We start from the raw sequence: 19358 nt of genomic DNA, 5'->3' as shown, positions 1-19358 counted from the left end.
TTATATGTATAAAAAACGGATAATATATAAGTGATTATTAAAGTATACACTGAAATGAATAATATGTAACATAATTTCAAATAAAACAAATTGACTTAACAAATGACATACATATTTTTACGAAAATAATAAATGAAAATAATGTATATACAAAGATACCAAAGTAATTAAAATAAATAAAATATGCAATTTAAAACAGGATCCTCAAAAGAAAGCCAAATTATATATGAATAATTTTAAAGAAAATATATATATATATAATAAGTTTAGAAGAAAATATTTACATAAAAGGAAGTCAATAATGTACAATTAGAGCCAAAAAAAAAACTTTGTATAAGTTATGCATATACATGAAATAAAGAAAACTTAATATAAGTAAAGTATATAAATACAAAATAAAATATGAAAGTATTTTGGAAGGAAAAAACAAATAAATATGCACATGAAAAAATCAGTACATAAACATTCTTATTTTGTTAAAATAATATATATAAAAATATATATATCAATTTTGTTTAACAAAACTAATTGTTAAAATAATATATTCTTATTTTGTAGAAAAAATGAATAAAAACTTAATTGGAAGAAAAACAGAATTAAAGGGACAATTTATGAACAAAGCAAACCATTTAAACAGAATTTTGGGCCAAAGTAAAACGTGCTCCAATATTTGGGGACTGAAAAAGCAAATTAACCAAACCCTAAAACGAACCATTTCAGCACGGACCTAGATGAACACTCGTGCAAATTCCTGGGCCAATTTAAAAGAATTAAAGAAACCATGGGAAGGGCCCAATCGAACTCTAGTGCAAAAAGGGGAGGACTGGCCCCGCAAATTACCTATTTAAAGTAAAATACGTGGACCCAGCCTGGCAATTGGGTCAACACGCTTTCCCCACCCCAAAATACTGCTGCTTTTAAAGTTTACCTTCTTTTATTATTAAAAAAAGGTAAAACTTGTTTTAAAATCAATTTTTTGCTAAAAACATCTAACTTTTGTTTCTTTAAAAACCTAAAAGTTTTATTATCACTCAACTCACACACCCCAGTCGAACGACCAAATTTTAACAGCCCCAAATCCGACCGTGGCGAATGAGATCGAGTCCTCCGGCGACGCAAGCGTGATGCTCCGGTGAGTTTTCTCCTTCTTTCTCTTATATTGTTTATACACAGTAGATGAAAATCAAAGGAAAATAAAAATAAAATCAAAAGAAAAACGAGACTTTAAATCACCATAGAAGTATATCTTGATTGGTTTCTATTGATTTTGTATGTATTTCGTGTACAATCTTCTTGAGGAAAAAGAACCAAAAGAAAACCCCTTTACACTTAAAAACGAAGGCTTTTATAGCCAAAATAAAAGCGATTTTTGGCTATTTTTTCTCAACTCACAGGTCATGAAGACGTGAGGGAGAACCGGACATGGGCCGTGCTACACGCGAGTTGGCCGGACGTGCGAGGTGCGCCGACGCGCATGGTGGAAGGGAGCAGCGGTTGTTTTCCTTTTTTACTGAAAAGTTAGTTTAGTTTTGGGCCGTTTGGGATCTAGGGTTAGGTTTATTTTGGGCTTAATTGGGTTGTTTTTGTAAGTTTGGACTCTTCTTTTTTGAATTTTTTTTATGTAGATTATTTGGGTTTTATTTATTGGGCTGGAATTAAGTAGCCCAGGTTAAATTTAGGTCTTACAGCTGCTCCTCTTTGCTCGTTGTCGTGTAACGAGAATGAAGCAAAGACCATAGAAAGGCCATTTTTTCCCGGTCTTGCCACATCTCGCCCTCTTTATCATCATCTTCTTCAAGTAGCCTCATTCCAACCCACTGCATCTTCAGGGGTATAGGAATTGTGCTTTCGATCCATTCTTCATCCTCAGTCTGCTCTATTATGACTTCAGGGAGATAAAACTTGTAATTTTGAGCTTGCTCCATTGCAACTTCAGAGTGATAAGGCTAGTGGCTTAAATCTGTTCCATTGCCGATACATGGAGATAAGATTCGCCATCTTCGATCCTGCTTAGGAAAATAAGATCTGCAATCTTCAGTCTACTTCCTTGCTACCTTAGGAAAATAAGACTTGTATTTTCAACTTGCTCTCTTGCTACCTCAGAGAGGTAAGGCTTGTGGCTAAAATCTACTCCATTGCCGATACATGGAGGTAAGACTTGCCATTTTTGATCTGCTCCATAGTCGATACATAGAGATAATTTCTATAATTTTCAGTCTGCTTCCTGCAACTTCAGGAAGATAAGACCTGTATCTTCAACCTTCTCTCTTACTACCTCAGAAAGATAAGGCTGGTGGCTAAAGTCCGCTCCATAGCCGATACATGGAGATAAGATCTGTGATTTTCAGTCTGCTTCTTGCAACTTCAGAAGATAAGACTTGTATCTTCAGCCTGCTCTCTTGCTACATTAGAGAGATAAGGCTGGTGGCTAAAATCTGCTCCATAGCCGATACATAGAGATAAGACCCGCCAATTTTGATCTGCTTTATAGCCGATACATGGAGATAAGATTTGTAATTCTCAGTCTGCTTCCTGCAACTTTAGGAAGATAAGACTTGTATCTTCAACCTGCTCTCTTGCTACCTCAGAGAGATAAGGCTAGTGGCTAAAATCTGCTCCATAGTCGATACATAGAGATAAGACCCGCCAATTTCGATCTGCTCTATAGCCGATACATGGAAATAAGATCTGTAATTCTCAGTCTGCTTCATGCAACTTCAGGAAGATAAGATTTGTATCTTCAACCTGTTCTCTTGCTACCTCAGAGAGATAAGGCTGGTGGCTAAAATCTGCTCCATAGCCGATACATGGAGATAAGACTCGCCATTTTCGATCTGCTCCATAGCCGATACATGGAGATAAGATCCGTAATTTTCACCGATGTCGCTACACTATCCTTTGAGACATGTCCTGTAGACTCGGTTTCATATATCTATGCTTATGCCAAATAATTAGGATACTATGATCGAAATGAATCAAATGCTCCTAACTAGATGTGATGCTTATGTCAAATAATTAGGATGCTATGATCGAAATAAATCAAATGCTCCTAATTAGATGTGTTATGAATGATATAAATGTAGAAACGTCATAAGAATGATTCCCCCTTTTTTTTAAAAAAACTTAAAGTGTCATCCCTCATTATTCATCAGGGTTTTATCACATTGTATTATGCTGCCCTCCTGCTCGACTAACATTTCCAACGAAACTCACAGAAGCAACCCATTTTGCTCAACTGGTTTGCCCCATTGCAACTTCAGGGTCTATTTCATTGTATCTCTAGAACCTAAGATTTGTACCATCTTCAAACCCCCTCTTGTCACCTAGAAACTTTCATTAACTCGGTCTATTACACCACACCCGAGCATCATGACCACATATACATTAATGAGGAATATCATGATCCCCTTTTATGCTTTGGTTGACACAATATCCTGTTTTCTTATTTAATTAATATCTTTGACTGAAGAGATAATCCCAATTTGAACACAAATATTCCACCCTAAGTTGGGTAAGTTCTAAACGATAATCCTATTTCAGGTTCTTGTACCATTTAGAAACTTCCAGAGTAATATGCAAAACCTCTTTTGTAAAAGTATTATTAGTCTATTAATCGTTATTTCAATACAAGTACGTGAACACAAAGATAAAGGTGGACAAAACTGAAGTTTATTAGGAACATTCAAGAAAAACAGATTAATCAAGGGAAGCAAATATTGCCAGAGTACAAATAGGTAAAGGGGAACAAAAATGAATACCCTAGATATCGCAGCCTAAGTTCCTCCGTAGGGCCTCTACGAGAACCATTTTGAGCTTATCATGTGCCTAGTAGATCTAACGTATTCAGTCGATGCCCTAAGACATGTGTACATCCTCTTCATTAATTCCAGTATAGCAAGACTACCACCTGCACCATCCTTGGTCAAAATTTAAATTGCCCTTTTCGGGTTTTCAATTCAAAACCTCTTTGGTCTCAAGGCGCCCTTTGCGGGTTTTCACCTCGGCCTCTCCTTTTTTTTTAGTCGCCCTTTGTGGGTTTTCACCTCTTAGGCGAAGTACTTCTTGACTGAATCTGAATTTACTGGGCTAGGCAGGCTCCTACCATCAATATCAGTTAATATCAGTGCTCCTCCAGAAAAAGCCTTATTTACCACGTAAGGTCCTTCCCAGTTTAGCATCCATTTCTCTCTGAAATCTTTTTGCATAGGGAGAATTTGTTTCAATACCAAGTCCACCTCACAGAATACTCTCGGATGAACCTTTTTGTTGTAAGCTCGCATCATTCGCTTCTGGTACATTTGACCATAACGGATAGCCTTCAGTCTCTTTTCTTCAATCAAGTTCAGCTGATCATACCGGGACTGAATCCATTCTGCTTCGTCTAGCTTCAACTTTGATAAAACCCAAAGAGAAGGAATTTCAACCTCAATGGGCAAAACTACCTCCATCCCATAAACCAATGAGTAAGGTGTTGCCCCGGTAGAAGTTCTGACAGATGTTCGATACGCATAAAGAGCAAATGGTAACTTTTCATGCCAATCCTTGTAGGTCTCAATCATTTTCCCCACGATCTTTTTGATATTCTTATTGGCTGCCTCAACCGCACCATTTATTTTTGGGCGATAAGGTGACGAGTTGTGGTGCTTAATCTTGAATTACCTGCAGACCTCCACTATCACGCTGTTATTCAAATTCAACACATTGTCAGATATGATCCTTTCTAGCATGCCATATAGACATATGATTTCTTTTTTTAAGAACTTGCTGACTGCCGAATTTGTGGCGTTGGCATATGAAGTAGCCTCTACCCACTTGGTGAAGTAATCGATGACCACAAAGATGAATCGATGTCCATTAGAAGCCTTCGATGAAATCGGCCCTATGACGTACATGCCTCACATTGAGAAAGGACACGGAGAAGTCATGACATGAAGGGGTGAAGGAGGCACGTAGATCTTGTCACCATAAATTTGACATTTATGGCATTTCTTGGCATAGCTGATGCAATCTCTTTCCATTATAGACCAATAGTACCCGAATCTCATAATTTGCCTGGCCATTGTGAACCCATTGGCATGCGTCCCGCAGACACCTTCATGGACTTCTTCCAAGATTTTCTTAGCTTCAACAGCATCAATACATCTTAACAGCACCTGATCTTTCCTCATTTTATACAGGATTTCTCTATCTAAGACATAGTCACTGGCTAGGCTTCTCAACGTCCTCTTATTATTTTCAGATGCCTGATCAGGGTATTCACGGCTCTTCACATATCGTAAAATATCATAATACCAAGGATAATCATCTCTCTCCTCTTCGTCGTCTATACTGCAACAATGAGCTGGAGCCTCATAAATACTCATCTGGATCGGCTTCATATTCTCTCGTCCATTTACTCTGATCATAGAAGCTAACGTAGCCAAAGCATCTGCCATCTGGTTTTCGTCTCGTGGGAGATAATAGAAAGTAATATCATCAAACACCTTAATTAAATCCCAAACTAGCTTACGATAGTTGATCAACTTTGGGTCTCTTGTTTCCCATTCACCTCTAAGTTGATAAATCACCAGTGCAGAGTCCCCATACACCTCTAGTACTTTACTTTTACTCTCGATGGCTACACAGATTCCCATGATACATGCTTCGTACTCTGCTATATTGTTCGTGCAATCAAAATCCAATTTACAAGTGAATGGATAATGATTTCTATTTGGGGATATCAAGACTGCCTCAATTCTATTACCAATAGCGTTTGATGCTTCGTCAAAATTCAGTTTCCACGGATGATCTTCTGAAGTGTCCTCTTCGGTAGTTGCCACATACATTAGATCTTCATTAGGGTAATCAAAGTTCAAAGGCTCATAATCTTCTAAAGCTCTGCTGGATAAAAAATCTGCTATTGCACTCCCTTTCACAGCCTTCTGGTTTACATAAACTATGTCAAATTCAGAAAGTAGGATTTGCCACCGGGCCATTCTTCCATTTAGAGCAGTCGACTCCATCATGCACTTTAGAGGGTCTAGTTTTGAGATTAACCAAGTCGTGTGGTATAACATGTACTGCCTCAATCTCCGAGTGGTCCAAACCAAAGCACAACATAATTTCTCAATTGACAAGTATCTCATTTCACACTCAGTGAATTTCTTACTGAGGTAGTATATCGCATTTTCTTTCTTTCCCGTCTCATCATGTTGACCGAGCACACATCCCATTGAATTATCAAATACTGTCAAATACAATATCAATGGCTTACCAGGGCTAGATGGCATTAGCACCGGGAGATTAGACAAATACTGTTTAAACTTGTTAAAGGTTTTCTGGCACTCATCATCCCACACACCAAGGTTGTGTTTCTTGAGAAGGTGAAATATGGGGTTACATTTCTCAGTCAGCTGTGAAATGAATCGGGCGATATAATTTAATCTTCCCAAGAAACCTCGAACTTCCTTCTGAGTGTGTGGCGGAGGTAATTTTTGTATAGCCTTGACTTTGTCGGGGTCGACCTCAATTCTCTTTTCGCTGACTATGAAACTAAGTAGATTCTCTGACCTAGCTCCAAAAGTACATTTTGTTGGATTGAGCTATAGCTGAAACCTCCTCAATCTCAGGAACAATTTCCTCAACCTGTATGTGCTCCTTTTCTGTTCGGGATTTTGCGATCATATCATCGACGTAGACCTCAATTTCCTTATGCATCATGTCATGAAACAAGGTTACCATGGCTCTTTGATACGTTGCCCCCGCATTCTTTAACCCAAATGGCATCACCCTATAGCAAAAAGCCCCCCATAAGGTTATGAATGTGGTCGTTTCCATGTCTTCAGGATGCATCTTTATCTGATTGTACCCAGAGAAACCATCCATGAAGGAGAACAGTGAGTAACATGTCGTGTTGTCCACCAAAGTGTCGACGTGAGGCAAGGGGAAGTTGTCCTTTAGGCCGGCCTTGTTTAAGTCCCTGTAATCTACACACATCCTTATCCTTCCATCTTTCTTAGGGACAGGGATGATGTTAGCTACCCATTCTGAATAATTAACAACTTGCAAGAACCCGGCATCAAATTGCTTTCTGACCTCTTCTCTTACTTTTACTGCAACATCGGGTCTCATCCTTCGAAGCTTCTGTTAAACAGGCTTGTACTCTTCTTTTATGGGGACGCGATGTACCGCAATATCAGCGCTTAGCGCAGGCATGTCTTGATATGACCACACGAAGATATCTTTGAACTATTGCAGTAAATCAATGAGGTCCCGTCTTGTTTTCTCAGTTATGCAAGTTCCAATGTTCACCTCTTTCCCCTCTTCCAAGGTCACACTCTCGATTGTCTCTTTATGGGGTAGAATCTGTTTCTCTTCCTGTTCTACCATCCTTAACAAATCTGAAGGTAAGCCACAGTCTTTATCATCTTCAAAATCTTGAGATCCCTCCAGACACACGTCTCGCTCAAAAAGGAACTCTGAGTTTGTAACAGCGTCACTTATGCCATTGATATCTAGAGACCTATTGTAGGCACGAAAGAATATCCAACAAAAAAATGAACCTAAGTATAGATTTATTTGTATGGTATGATTATAAACGAAATGCAAGAAAAGAAAATTTGCTTAAGATAAAAGAATATTTGCTCAGAATAAGACATGAAAGTACATTTATATTGAAATAAACGTTTTGAACATGAACCTATTTCGAAAAAGATTCTTATTGGTTCTAGGCTTTTAAAACAACAAGTGTGTTTTGAACATTACTCTGTATTAGCACTAAAAACTACAGGAATTTCCTCCGCAGTCCAGTTGTTCAGAACACTTCCAGGCTCATAAGGGCAAATGGTTGCTAAGTCATGTTTCATCACTTTCTCTTCAGATATGACATTGATATTCAAATTTTCCATTGCGTCTTTAGCTGTTCCCTCTCTTGTCATCTTCAATTCAGGATAAATAACTCTACCCGACACAAATGTATAGGATATATGAGGAAAAGTCATTGATTCCCACTCGACTTCTGCCCCATTCAATCGTACTCTTCGTCTCATCTGCCTCCTTTCCATCTCCTTTCTTTTCTGCTTTGCATCTGGCCTATGCCCTAAACCAAAGCGATCTTGTTTATCAGCTAAAATCGGTACCTCAACTCATCTATGAAGATACTTTCCAAGTCCTCTTCCAGGCAAAGCTCCCTTTCCCACTGTTAATTGCAAGCTCATCCTCGTAGCCTCTGATATTATTGGCATTGGGACCTTGCCCCCTTCAATAATGAAAGTTGTATTTACAAACTTCAATGACCGAAAGAAACACTCAATTACTTCATCATCATTTTTTATATACGGCGCACTACTAGTAACGGATGCAATAATTCCTCCTCAGCATTTATCGTTATCAAGCGACCCTCCGTCACCAGCTTTAATTTTTTATGCAAAGATGACGGTACTGCCCCTGCTGAGTGAATCCAAGGCCTCCCCAACAAGCAATTATAAGAAGGCGCAATATCCATCACAAGGAAATCTACCTCGTATCTGTTTGGTTTGATCAGCAGAGGTACCTCAATTCTTCCCATCACTTTCCTCTCAGTGCCATCAAATGCCCTCACTATGTTTTAGTATGTCTTCATATGAGAGCTGTCTATTGGTAACCTATTTAATGTGGACAAGGGCAAAACATTCAGCGTTGATCGATTATCAATTAATACCTCCGGCAGTGTATACTCTTTGCAGCGAGTGGTGATGTGCAAGGCCTTGGTAGATCCCATGCCCCCTGGTGGTATTTCATCGTCATTGAAGGAGATGAAGTTATCAGTGCTTATGTAACTGACAAGGCGGTCTAGTTTGTTCACTGAAATATCTTCAGCTACATAGGTCTCGTTCAACACCTTCATCAACGCATTTCGGTGAACCTCTGAGTTTTGGAGCAGAGCTAGTATCGATGTGTGTGCCGGCTATTTGTGCAACTGTTCCACAATACTATACTCACTGTGTTTTAGGAACTTCAAAAATTCTTTAGCTTCATCTTCAGTTACTGGTTCATTAACCAGTGGTTTTGTCCTCTCTTTCCCTTATTTAATCATCACGGACTTTCCTTTTCCAGGCTCGACCTTTGTACTTGGCTAAATGATCACCACTGGGTGATTGACCTCAGAAACCTTTTCTATCAACCCCTCTTCCGATGTGCATACATCTTCCTTCTTAGTAAACTCAAAGAATTCCAGTTTTTTGTTGTCCATTAGAGCCTGTACCAGGGCCCTAAATTCATTACATTTTTCTATCTCATGGTCTTCTTCTCCAATGAACTCACAATAATTCCCTACTTCTCGGGATTTGCTCCCAAAGTCTTGCATGATTAGACTTCTCTCTACCATCTTCTTCAAAACCTCCCTCATCGGGGTTCTCACTTCTGCCACATCCATCTTAATTCTCCTCCCCATATTCTCGACTATTGTGTTTATGTAACGCCCCATACCCGAGACCATCGTCGGAGTCGAACACGAGGTGTTAACAGACTTAATTCATTACTTAAACAGCTCAAACAATTTATTTTTAAAATTTTCAGTCAAGCTAACAATCTGCATCATAGTCGCTTAAAAATTAATATCTCGAGTTATGAAACTAGAAATCCAATTCCGTAAATTTTCCCTGAAACTAGACTCATATATATATTTAATAATTTTTTTATAGAATTTTTGGTCAAGCAAATTAGTACAGTTTATTAGTTAAAGTCTCCCCTGTTTTAGAGTTTGACTGCTCTGACCTATGTGTATTACGAATCAGATATCTCCCTGTACAGAGTTTCAATGACTATGCTGTTTGTTTCTAATAAAACTAGACTCAATAAGGAATCTGTACATATAAATCATGACTTCTAATTATCTTTTAACAATTTATGGTGAATTTCCAAATTCAGAACAGGGGATCCAGAAATCGCTCTGGACCTGTTTTACAAAAATTTAAACATCTCATAAAATATAACTCATATACATGTTTTGTTCCATCCATATGAAAATAGACTCATAATTCTTCAATTCCATATTTTATTCATCATCTAATTGTATCTCTACTATTTTTAATGATTTTTCAAACTCACATCACTGTTGCTGTCTGAATCTATTTTATGGTAAAATTTACCTATTTCATGGTTTCCATGAATTAACTAACAATTTAGCATACATAACACCAAATATGATCATGATTAGCCATTCCAATGGCTAATCATTACCAAGCATTTCCATACCACTCAATAACCATATCATAAGACCATAAATACAAAATGATTATAATGCTATACATGCCATACTCAAAATATACAAGCCATTATGCCAAGATGGTATACGGGTAGTGTGAGTGTGCCTCCGACCGTTCCCGATTTCCGAGCTAGCTTGTCCACACTACAAGGAATGAAAAGGAGGGAGTAAGCATAAATGATTAGTAAGCTCACATGCAAATAGCAAGTAACACAACTATATACGCAAACATAAAACATCATTTGCATAATCATCACCGAGACATTCATATCACATTTTCATTTATCATCTTACCATATTGTTGTTATATCGAGTTTTCAACGCGAGGGTTAAGTACATATCTGTTCAAAGTATTCATTTCACAACACTTCCCAATACGTCCCTTTCATCTCGAGTATTCCTCCGCTTGAGTAGAATTTTACCCGTTGAACATATCGGAATATAATTCGGATACATGGAAAGTTTGCACATAAGTGCTACATATGTAGCCAAGCTACCATGTAACCCGCCCATAAGTGAACTCGGACTCAACTCAACGAGCTTGGGCGTTCGCATCCATAAGTGAACTTGGACTCAACTCAACGAGCTCGGATGCCTAGTTACATCTCTCGAACTCGGACTCAACTCAACGAGTTCAGACATTAGCATCCATAAGTGAACTCGGACTCAACTCAACGAGTTCGGATGCCCAAACATCCTAGTGACATGTCGCTTGTATCCTAATCCATTCCTAAGGTTCAACGGGACCTTTTTCCCAATCATGTGTCTCAACCATCTTCTACGGAATGCCGTTACCGATACTCAGTAGTATTTCACATTTTCCAAGTATATCACATAATTTGACATATTAACAAACAATTATCACAGTATAATATTTCATAATAATTATCATATCATTTAAATAACATAAAAATATTTAAAATAATAACTATGTTACCAACATTTACATATGAACTTACCTCGTATACGAAAATGGATACTTTTACCATTTCATCCACAACTTGGTATTTTCCCCATTTTAGCCCGAATTTTAGTTTTCATTGCTCTATCATTTAAAATATAGTCTAATTAGAACTCACATTATACAAATTGACCCAAAATCATATTTTGGCAAAATTACAGTTTTGCTCCTAAACTTTTGCATATTTACACTTTTGCCCCAAAGCTCGTAAATTAAACTTCAGCCTATTTTCTTATGTTTTATTACATGCTGATCATTTTTCCCTTCTATGGTAACATCAAATTCTCACTCTAACATGTACTTATGACTATTAGGTATTTTTACCGATTAAGCCATTTTGCTAGTTTTCGCTTAGAATCGAGTAGCACAAGTTGTCTAACATAATTTAAAACCTCATATTCTATCATAAAACACAAAAATACACAAATTTCACCTATGGGTATTTTTCCAAATATAAACCCTAGGTTAAATTATTGCTAGCATAAGCTAAATCGAGCTACCGGGACTCCAAAAACGTAAAAATCATTAAAAACGAGGCTAGAACGAACTTACAATCGAGCTTGGAAGCTTGAAAAACCCTAGCCATGGTTTCTCCTTGCTATATTCGGCCATGGGGTTGAAGATGAGCAAAATTGGCTTGTAATTTTGTATTTTAATTCATTTTACCCCTAAATGACCAAAATGCCCTTACTACTAAACTTTCCAAAAATTCCATCCATGTCCAATTTTTGTCCATAGACTTAGAAATTGGTAAAATTCCTATTTAAGACCTCCTAATTAATATTTCAAAACAATTTCATACTAGAAACTTCTAGAATGCAAGTTTTACAAATTATTCGATTTAGTCCCTAATTTCAATTTAAGCACTTTATGCATAAAATTTCTTCACAAAATTTTCACACAATCATGCAATCATATCATAGACCTCAAAATAATCATAAAATAATTATTTCTATCTCAGATTTTGTGGTCACGAAACCACTATTCCGACTAGGCCCAAAATCAGGATATTACAGTTTACCCCTTTATTAGTATGATTGGGTAACAGATTTCCTACACCAGGTGCATCATCGAATTTCACAACACCAATGTTGATGAACCTTTCGACTACCCTCTTAAAAAAGGTGCAGTTCTCTATCGAGTGTCCCGCGATTCCAGCATGATATTCACATTGAGCACTTGCATCATACCACTTGGGGTATGGGGGTTATAGTGGCTTTAAGTAGAAAGGAGATACGACGGTGCATCAAACAAACTTTTGTACAGCTCCCGATACGTTACTAGTATGGGAGTAAACTGGGGCTTCTCCATATTCTGCTTTGTATTGGGCTTCTACCTTGGCGAAACTTGCTGGCCCGTGGCTACCACTTTCAGTTGATTTACCATAATTGGTTTCGCATAACCCATGTTCACATTGCTAACTTCATTTTCTTTCTTTTTCGGGGCCGACCTCCTGGTACTTTCCCTTGCCTCTATTTTTCTGCACCTTATTGCATTCTCAATCATTTCACCGGACATAACTATGTCAGCAAAACTCTTAGTTGCGCTTCCCAACATATGATTAATAAAAGGTGTCTTCAGGGTATTAATGAAAAGCATGGTTGTTTCCTTTTCCAACAATGGGGGTTGAACTTGTGTAGTAAATTCTCTCCATCTCTGAGCATATTGCTTGAAACTTTCATTTGACTTTTTCTCCATGTTCTGTAATGTGATCCTATCAGGCGCTATGTCAGTCACATGGCCATATTGTTTCATAAAGGCCTGTGCTAAGTCTTTCCATGATTTAACTTGGCTACGATTCAACTGATTGTACCATTTAGCTGCAGTCTCAGTCAAACTGTCTTGGAAACAGTAGATCAATAACTGATCATTATTGACATGCCCAATCATTCTCTGACAAAAAATCATGATATGAGCCTCAGGGCAACTGGTTCCGTTGTATTTTTCAAATTCTGGCATTTTGAACTTCGGATAGAGTACCAGATCTGGGACCAGGCTCAACTCCTTGGCATCCATTCCACAATGATAATCAGCGCTTTCCAACGCCCTGAATTTTTCCTCCAACCACTTGTATCGGTCTTCTAGTCACTTTGGAAATTCTGAACCTGCCTTTCCTACTTCTGCGACCTCATCGAAGCCAGAAACTATAGGATTTGCACGATTGTCTTCGGGGTTGGAACACGAGCCTGTCGGGGCATTTATCGGTGCCGAAGTACCAGTTTAATATTGGGGTTTGATACTGATAGACACCCTTTGTGGAGGCACTGGGGTATTTGTTGGGCTGAAACCTGGAGGGTAAGCAAAAATCCCGCTATCATCCTTAGCATTGGCCATGGGACTCTTTCCCTTTTCTAGCTTTCCAACTAGCAGCTGGGTCAATTCGCTCATCATACTCCTCTGAGATTCCAGCATTTGATCTTTCATATCTTGCTGGATCTTAGGTAATTGCTCTTGCATTTGTACTTGCATCTGTTCCTACATTTCTTTCTGCATTTGCTCCAATTTTTCCAACCTTCGATCCATAGCTTTGGTCTTTTTCTGTGTGTAATATTGATGTTCCAAGGTAACTATAATACAATTTTTTAATCAGGATTCTTTTGTGAAATTTAATGCACATGATGCGATGAAATGCAAATGCATGAAATGAAAGCAAAACTAAAGAGATGTCGATTCTGATTCAATTCCATTTAAAAAACTTTATTAAAAAGCAAAATCCTTTACATAAAAGAGATCACATATACGGCTTAGCCCTAATGCTCAAAGCTTTAACTTTCTTAAGAATGCAACCTAGCTCACGACCCTGATCCGACTCTAACTCATACTTCACACTTAACACATCAGCCTGAACCGCTAAGGTCTGTAAATAATCAGCCATTTCTCGAATCTGAGCCACGGCTTCACCCATGATGTGATCTCTATCCCTGACCTGGTTCTGCGATTAGCGGAGCTGTTCCTTCCACTGCTCATTGTTCGACTCAAGTAATTCAATTCGAAGCTCACAGTTTTGTAGTGCAGTCTCGAGCTCTTCTACCTTCCCTTTCAAATCTTCAATCCTACTCAGGCTAGCTCTTAATTCAATATCAGTGTTACGACCACGGTGCTGATACAGGGCCTTTTCCAGCTCTACTACCCGAGCTACCAACATCTCTTTCTCACATTGGCCTTCAACCAAGCTCTTCTTTAAGGCGCTTTCACGTGCTCGAGCATCATGAAACCTCTTCTCCCACTGATCAGCTCTAGCCTTTTCCTCTTGAACTTCTTGTCGCCATTGCTCTGACGTCTTTCCCAATCCAGCAGTTCTCATCAACATACGCAGCTTCTTGTAATCGGTCTTCAAACTATCCAAGTCTTCCTCAACCTTTTTTTTTCCCTTTTCTCAACTTCTTGGCCTCGAGTTTCTGAACGTTGGCATCCAATCTCAAATGCATCTTTTCCTCCTCCAATTGTTCTATCTTTTTCCATAACTCCTCATTTCTATTTTCGAAGTCCCGTTTTACGATTTCAAGCTCGGAGGAGATTACTTGAAAATATTCTTCCATCGTACGAACATCCTTCAAACTTGGCTCGGGGATATTATCATTAACTCTTTTACTCAACCACCCATTGTATTCAGGAGTCGTCATTGATCCAACAGTCAATCTCTTTATCCAGCGCGTCTATTTCCAAGCATCAGAAATCTCTTGAACCTTTTTCTTATAATTCTTCTCCCTATACGCGAACTCACTCTGGGCTAATCCATGTGTCATCGGTATAAACTGCCTTGACCTGTATTGTCTTAAAACGAGCAAAGGGGCATATCCAGCAGCTCTCCAAATTCCAAGTAGAGGTACCCAATCAAAACTCCTACACCGATAGAGGATCTCATCAGGAACAAACCAAGGAGCTCTCCACTCAACATCCTCTTCTTGAAGATTTCGGAGGAGCGCGATCCAATTTTCTTTTGATATGTCATCTCTCTTAGACATGGCTACTATCTCTTTTAACAGGGAGTAACTCTCGAAAAAAATCCGATAGGAAACCTTATCCACCTTCCAAAAATGGCTGTGGAACCAAGCCAACAATAACTGCGCACACCCTATAAATCTACCTTCACTTGCCCTCCGACATGTACTCAAGGATCTGAATGTCTCAGCAAGAATTGCCGGCACCGGTGTGACCCCTTTATCAAGTCGATCAAAGAAATCAACAACTGCTTCATCTATATGCCTTAAAGTCTTGGGGAAAATCACCAAACTATAGATACTCAAGTCGAAGACGTCAACTTTCCTCTTTGTATCTGGATAAGCTACGATCAGGTCCCTCAAACTTACCCAAGGAATGCACCTACCATCACCCTTTTGCTGAATTCAAGCTGTAACCCGTTGTTTACTCATCCTAGTGATACTCATTAACTTCTTTACACAAGCTAGGGCACTAGTAGCCTTGGAATAAACTTTCTCGACTTGAACCTTTGGACAACGAAGCAAAACTGTATACTCCTCCACAGTAGGCACCAAGTCCACCAGAAGGTAAAGCAACTATACGCCAGGTTCTAAAACTGAGCCATAGCCTGAAACAAGTACTTGTCCACCTTGATATCGAGCAGGTAGGGTAAGTCACCATAACTTTGATAGAATAGGTGCTTGGTCTCATCATCCCAACGAGCCCATATATCCCTCAATTCCTAGAACTCGTTTTGGGTCACATTGATGCGAGTGAAGCCCGACAACCCCGATGTATACCCCTCAGCTAGGCTATCCCCTTTCTCAAGTTGCATCTTCTCTGACCACATACGGACAGCTGCATTATCCTCAACTTTATCAAGGAATTCGCTCTCCATAACAAGCTTTCTAATTTAGCAACCGAACAGAAATAGACACTTCTTTAATATGAAATGACATGCAAAACATAATCACAACAAAACACAACAAGTTAGTATCAAAAAATAAAAAATTAAGCAAATAGAAAATAATTAAACACCTAAATAGGTAATCACTAGAGTTCAACATAGCTCTACCTAGGGCGGGCTCCTAGAGTTCACTATATGTGGCTCGGTTCTAAGGAAATGGTACTTGAACCAGTAGATTCCTCAACCCTCACCCATTATAGGCTCATGCGGATCTAGTTCAATTCAGGGGAATACATTTCCCTATGGCCATGCAGAGGTGAAAACCTCATGAAGACATAGGTACGGATGTATCCCGGAAGCAGTCCACTAGCTCATGCGGAGGTGAAAACCTCACGAAGGCGTAGTTTCTCACTCCCACTTAAAAAGGTGCGACCACAACAGTCATGCAAGATGATGTGAGGGGATATAAAAAAAACTCAAAATGCAAAACACGAATAAAATGAAAAAAACCATAAAACCCATGAAATGCAATAAAAGGATCGTATGTTAAAATCTAAATTTTAAATTTTCGACAAAAGGACAGAAAATAATCAATTTTACGGCTTGACTCTCTTATTGGTCCCCAGTGGAGTCGCCAAGCTGTCGAAACCTTTTTTATTTTGGAAAACGAGGATCGACTTTAAAACGAGGTATGGAGTCGACACTAACCCTTTTTTGAGGTGGAATCGGATCACCTTGAGGCTAATCATTTTAATAAAACATTTGATTTATTAAAATAATAATTTTAGGTCTACGAAAATTGAGAAAAAGGGTTCGGGAGTCGGTTACGCACGAGGAAGGGTTAACACCCCCGTAACGCCCAAAATTGGTACCAATTGATTATTGAATGTCCTATCCTTGAAAATTTGGAAATAATTTAAAACATGATTCCTTTAAAAATGTATGAACAATTCGAATTGGATTTTAAGGTTCTCTCACTCCAAAGAAATAAAATACCACATCCAGCACGTTAGGACATGATACCTTAAGCCTCTAAAAATTGAGATCACCTCCTAATTTCCAAAGCACGCAATGAACTCTTAAAAGGGTACTCCGTTCTTTGGCAAAATGGAAAAATCGAAACCCAACACGTTAGGGTACGATTTCCCGAATTTCCCCAAACACGAAACATTGCCTTGTTTTGAAGAGTTTCTCAAATAAGCAATTATAAAATCGGCTCAAAATATATTCGTTTGGTTTACTTTATAGTAAAAAGCAATCGACGTTAAGCGAAAATGCAGAATTCTTTTTTATAAAAAAATAAAAAAAAATCATGATGCAATAATAAGAAACTAAAACATAATTATAAGCATGAAACTATAATAAGTGGATACGAATCGAAAACAAAAAAAATAACACGTGATACACAAAACTACATGAAAACTAGGAACCAATATAACGCAAAACAATTTAAAAACTAATTGTTAAAATAATATATTCTTATTTTGTAGAAAAAATGAATAAAAATTTAATTGGAAGAAAAACAGAATTAAAGGGACAATTTATGAACAAAGCAAACCATTTAAGTAGAATTTTGGGCCAAAGTAAAACGTGCTCCAACATTTGGGGACTGAAAAAGCAAATTAACCAAACCCCAAAACGAACCATTTCAGCACGGACCTAGATGAACATTCGTGCAAATTCCTGGGCCAATTTAAAAGAATTAAAGAAACCATGGGAAGGGCCCAATCGAACTCTAGTGCAAAAAGGGGAGGACTGGCTGCGCAAATTACCCATTTAAAGTAAAATGCGTGGACCCAGCCTGGCAATTGGGTCAACACGCTTTCCCCCACCCCAAAATACTGCTGCCTTTAAAATTTACTTTCTTTTATTATTAAAAAAAGGTAAAACTTGTTTTAAAATCAATTTTTTTGCTAAAAATGTCTAACTTTTGTTTCTTTAAAAACCTAAAAGCTTTATTATCACTCAACTCAAACACCCCAGCCGAACGACCAAATTTCAACCTCCCCAAATCCGACCGTGGCGAACGGGATCGAGTCCTCCGGCGATGCAAGCGTGATACAACTCCGGTGAGTTTTCTCCTTCTTTCTCTTATATTGTTTACACACAATAGATGAAAATCAAAGGAAAATAAAAATAAAATCGAAAGAAAAATGAGACTTTAAATCACCTTAGAAGTATATCTTGATTGCTTTCTATTGATTTTGTATGTATTTCGTGTACAATCTTCTTGAGGAAAAAGAACCAAAAAAAATAACCCCTTTACACTTAAAAACGAAGGCTTTTATAGCCAAAATAAAAGCGGTTTTTGGCTATTTTTGCTCAACTCACAGGTCATGAAGATGTGGGGGAGAACTGGACGTGGGCTGTGCTACACGCGAGTTGGCCGGTCGTGGGAGGTGCGCCGACGCGCGTGGTGGAAGGGAGCAGCGGCTGTTTTCCTTTTTTGTTGAAAAGTTAGTTTAGTTTTGGGTCGTTTGGGATCTAGGGTTAGGTTTATTTTGGGCTTAATTGGGTTTATTGCTTTTGTAATTTTGGACTCTTCTTTTTTGGATTTTTTTATGTGGATTATTTGGGTTTTATTTATTGGGCTAGAATTAAGTATCCCGGGCTAAAATTGGGTCTTACAAAAATCACAAGTACAAAAGTCTTAAGACTCTACGGTCAAAAACCTAGAAATCAAGTCCGCAACTACATATATATAAGTTTTTAGTTTAATGAAAAATAATTCGTCAGTTTGTTTATATGTAAAAAAAATTATGAATTTTTTTTTTTGCATTTTCCTGTGTTTATTTCATAGAAAATAGTTTGATCAACGGAAAATGAGCCATTTTTCCTGTAAAATGGCTTATACTTTTGAAAAACGTAAGTTATTTTCCGGAAAAGAGTTTCTCTATTGATAATTTTATTTTTATATAAAAATTAACTTAAATTAAGTTTAATATTATTATATTAATAAAAAAATTATTTTTATTTTCAAAAATATTTAAAATATTGTATTTTTCAATATATTTAAACATACCTATTTAATTATTTATATTTAGTAATACAATAAATTGCTAATATAATTAATATAATTTATTATTTTAATAAATATTTCTATTTATTTAATAATAAATTTTAAAAATAATAATTTTAAATAATTTTCATCACATATTTTTGAAAACATTCAATACTAATATTTTAATAATAAATATTTATTATTCACCAAAAATAATAATAAATATTTATTACAATTATAAATATATTAATAATAAATGTTTTGTAGTATAAATGTTAAAATATGTCACGAGGCTCTACATACTTCTCACAAATTTGCAATTTAGTCTTTGTACTTTTTTTATTTT

General features: G+C 37.5%; 1 protein-coding gene and 1 long non-coding RNA gene across 2 annotated transcripts; one reads left to right on the top strand and one right to left on the bottom strand.

Moving 5' to 3' along the window:
• Positions 1–4895: 4895 nt before the first annotated feature.
• Positions 4896–5825, bottom strand: LOC107959145 (uncharacterized). Its single transcript, XM_016895136.1, has one exon. It carries the CDS (start codon positions 5823–5825, stop codon positions 4896–4898), a length of 930 nt encoding a protein of 309 aa, XP_016750625.1.
• A 12026-nt stretch (positions 5826–17851) lies between these two features.
• On the top strand, positions 17852–18789 carry LOC107898569 (uncharacterized). Its single transcript, XR_001684449.2, has 2 exons — positions 17852–18080; positions 18345–18789. It is a non-coding gene; the product is annotated as an uncharacterized lncRNA (long non-coding RNA).
• Positions 18790–19358: the final 569 nt, after the last annotated feature.

Source organism: Gossypium hirsutum, chromosome A11 (assembly GCF_007990345.1).
Source record: "Gossypium hirsutum isolate 1008001.06 chromosome A11, Gossypium_hirsutum_v2.1, whole genome shotgun sequence".
NCBI classification, from domain to species: Eukaryota; Viridiplantae; Streptophyta; class Magnoliopsida; order Malvales; family Malvaceae; genus Gossypium; species Gossypium hirsutum.
The sequence above is the reverse complement of the archived record's forward strand: the minus strand, read 5'-3'. Positions and strand labels throughout refer to the sequence as shown.

Bases quoted from the DNA above. Each gene is read 5' to 3' on its own strand.
- LOC107959145 (XM_016895136.1), bottom strand. From the start codon at position 5,825: ATGTATGTGGCAACTACCGAAGAGGACACTTCAGAAGATCATCCGTGG.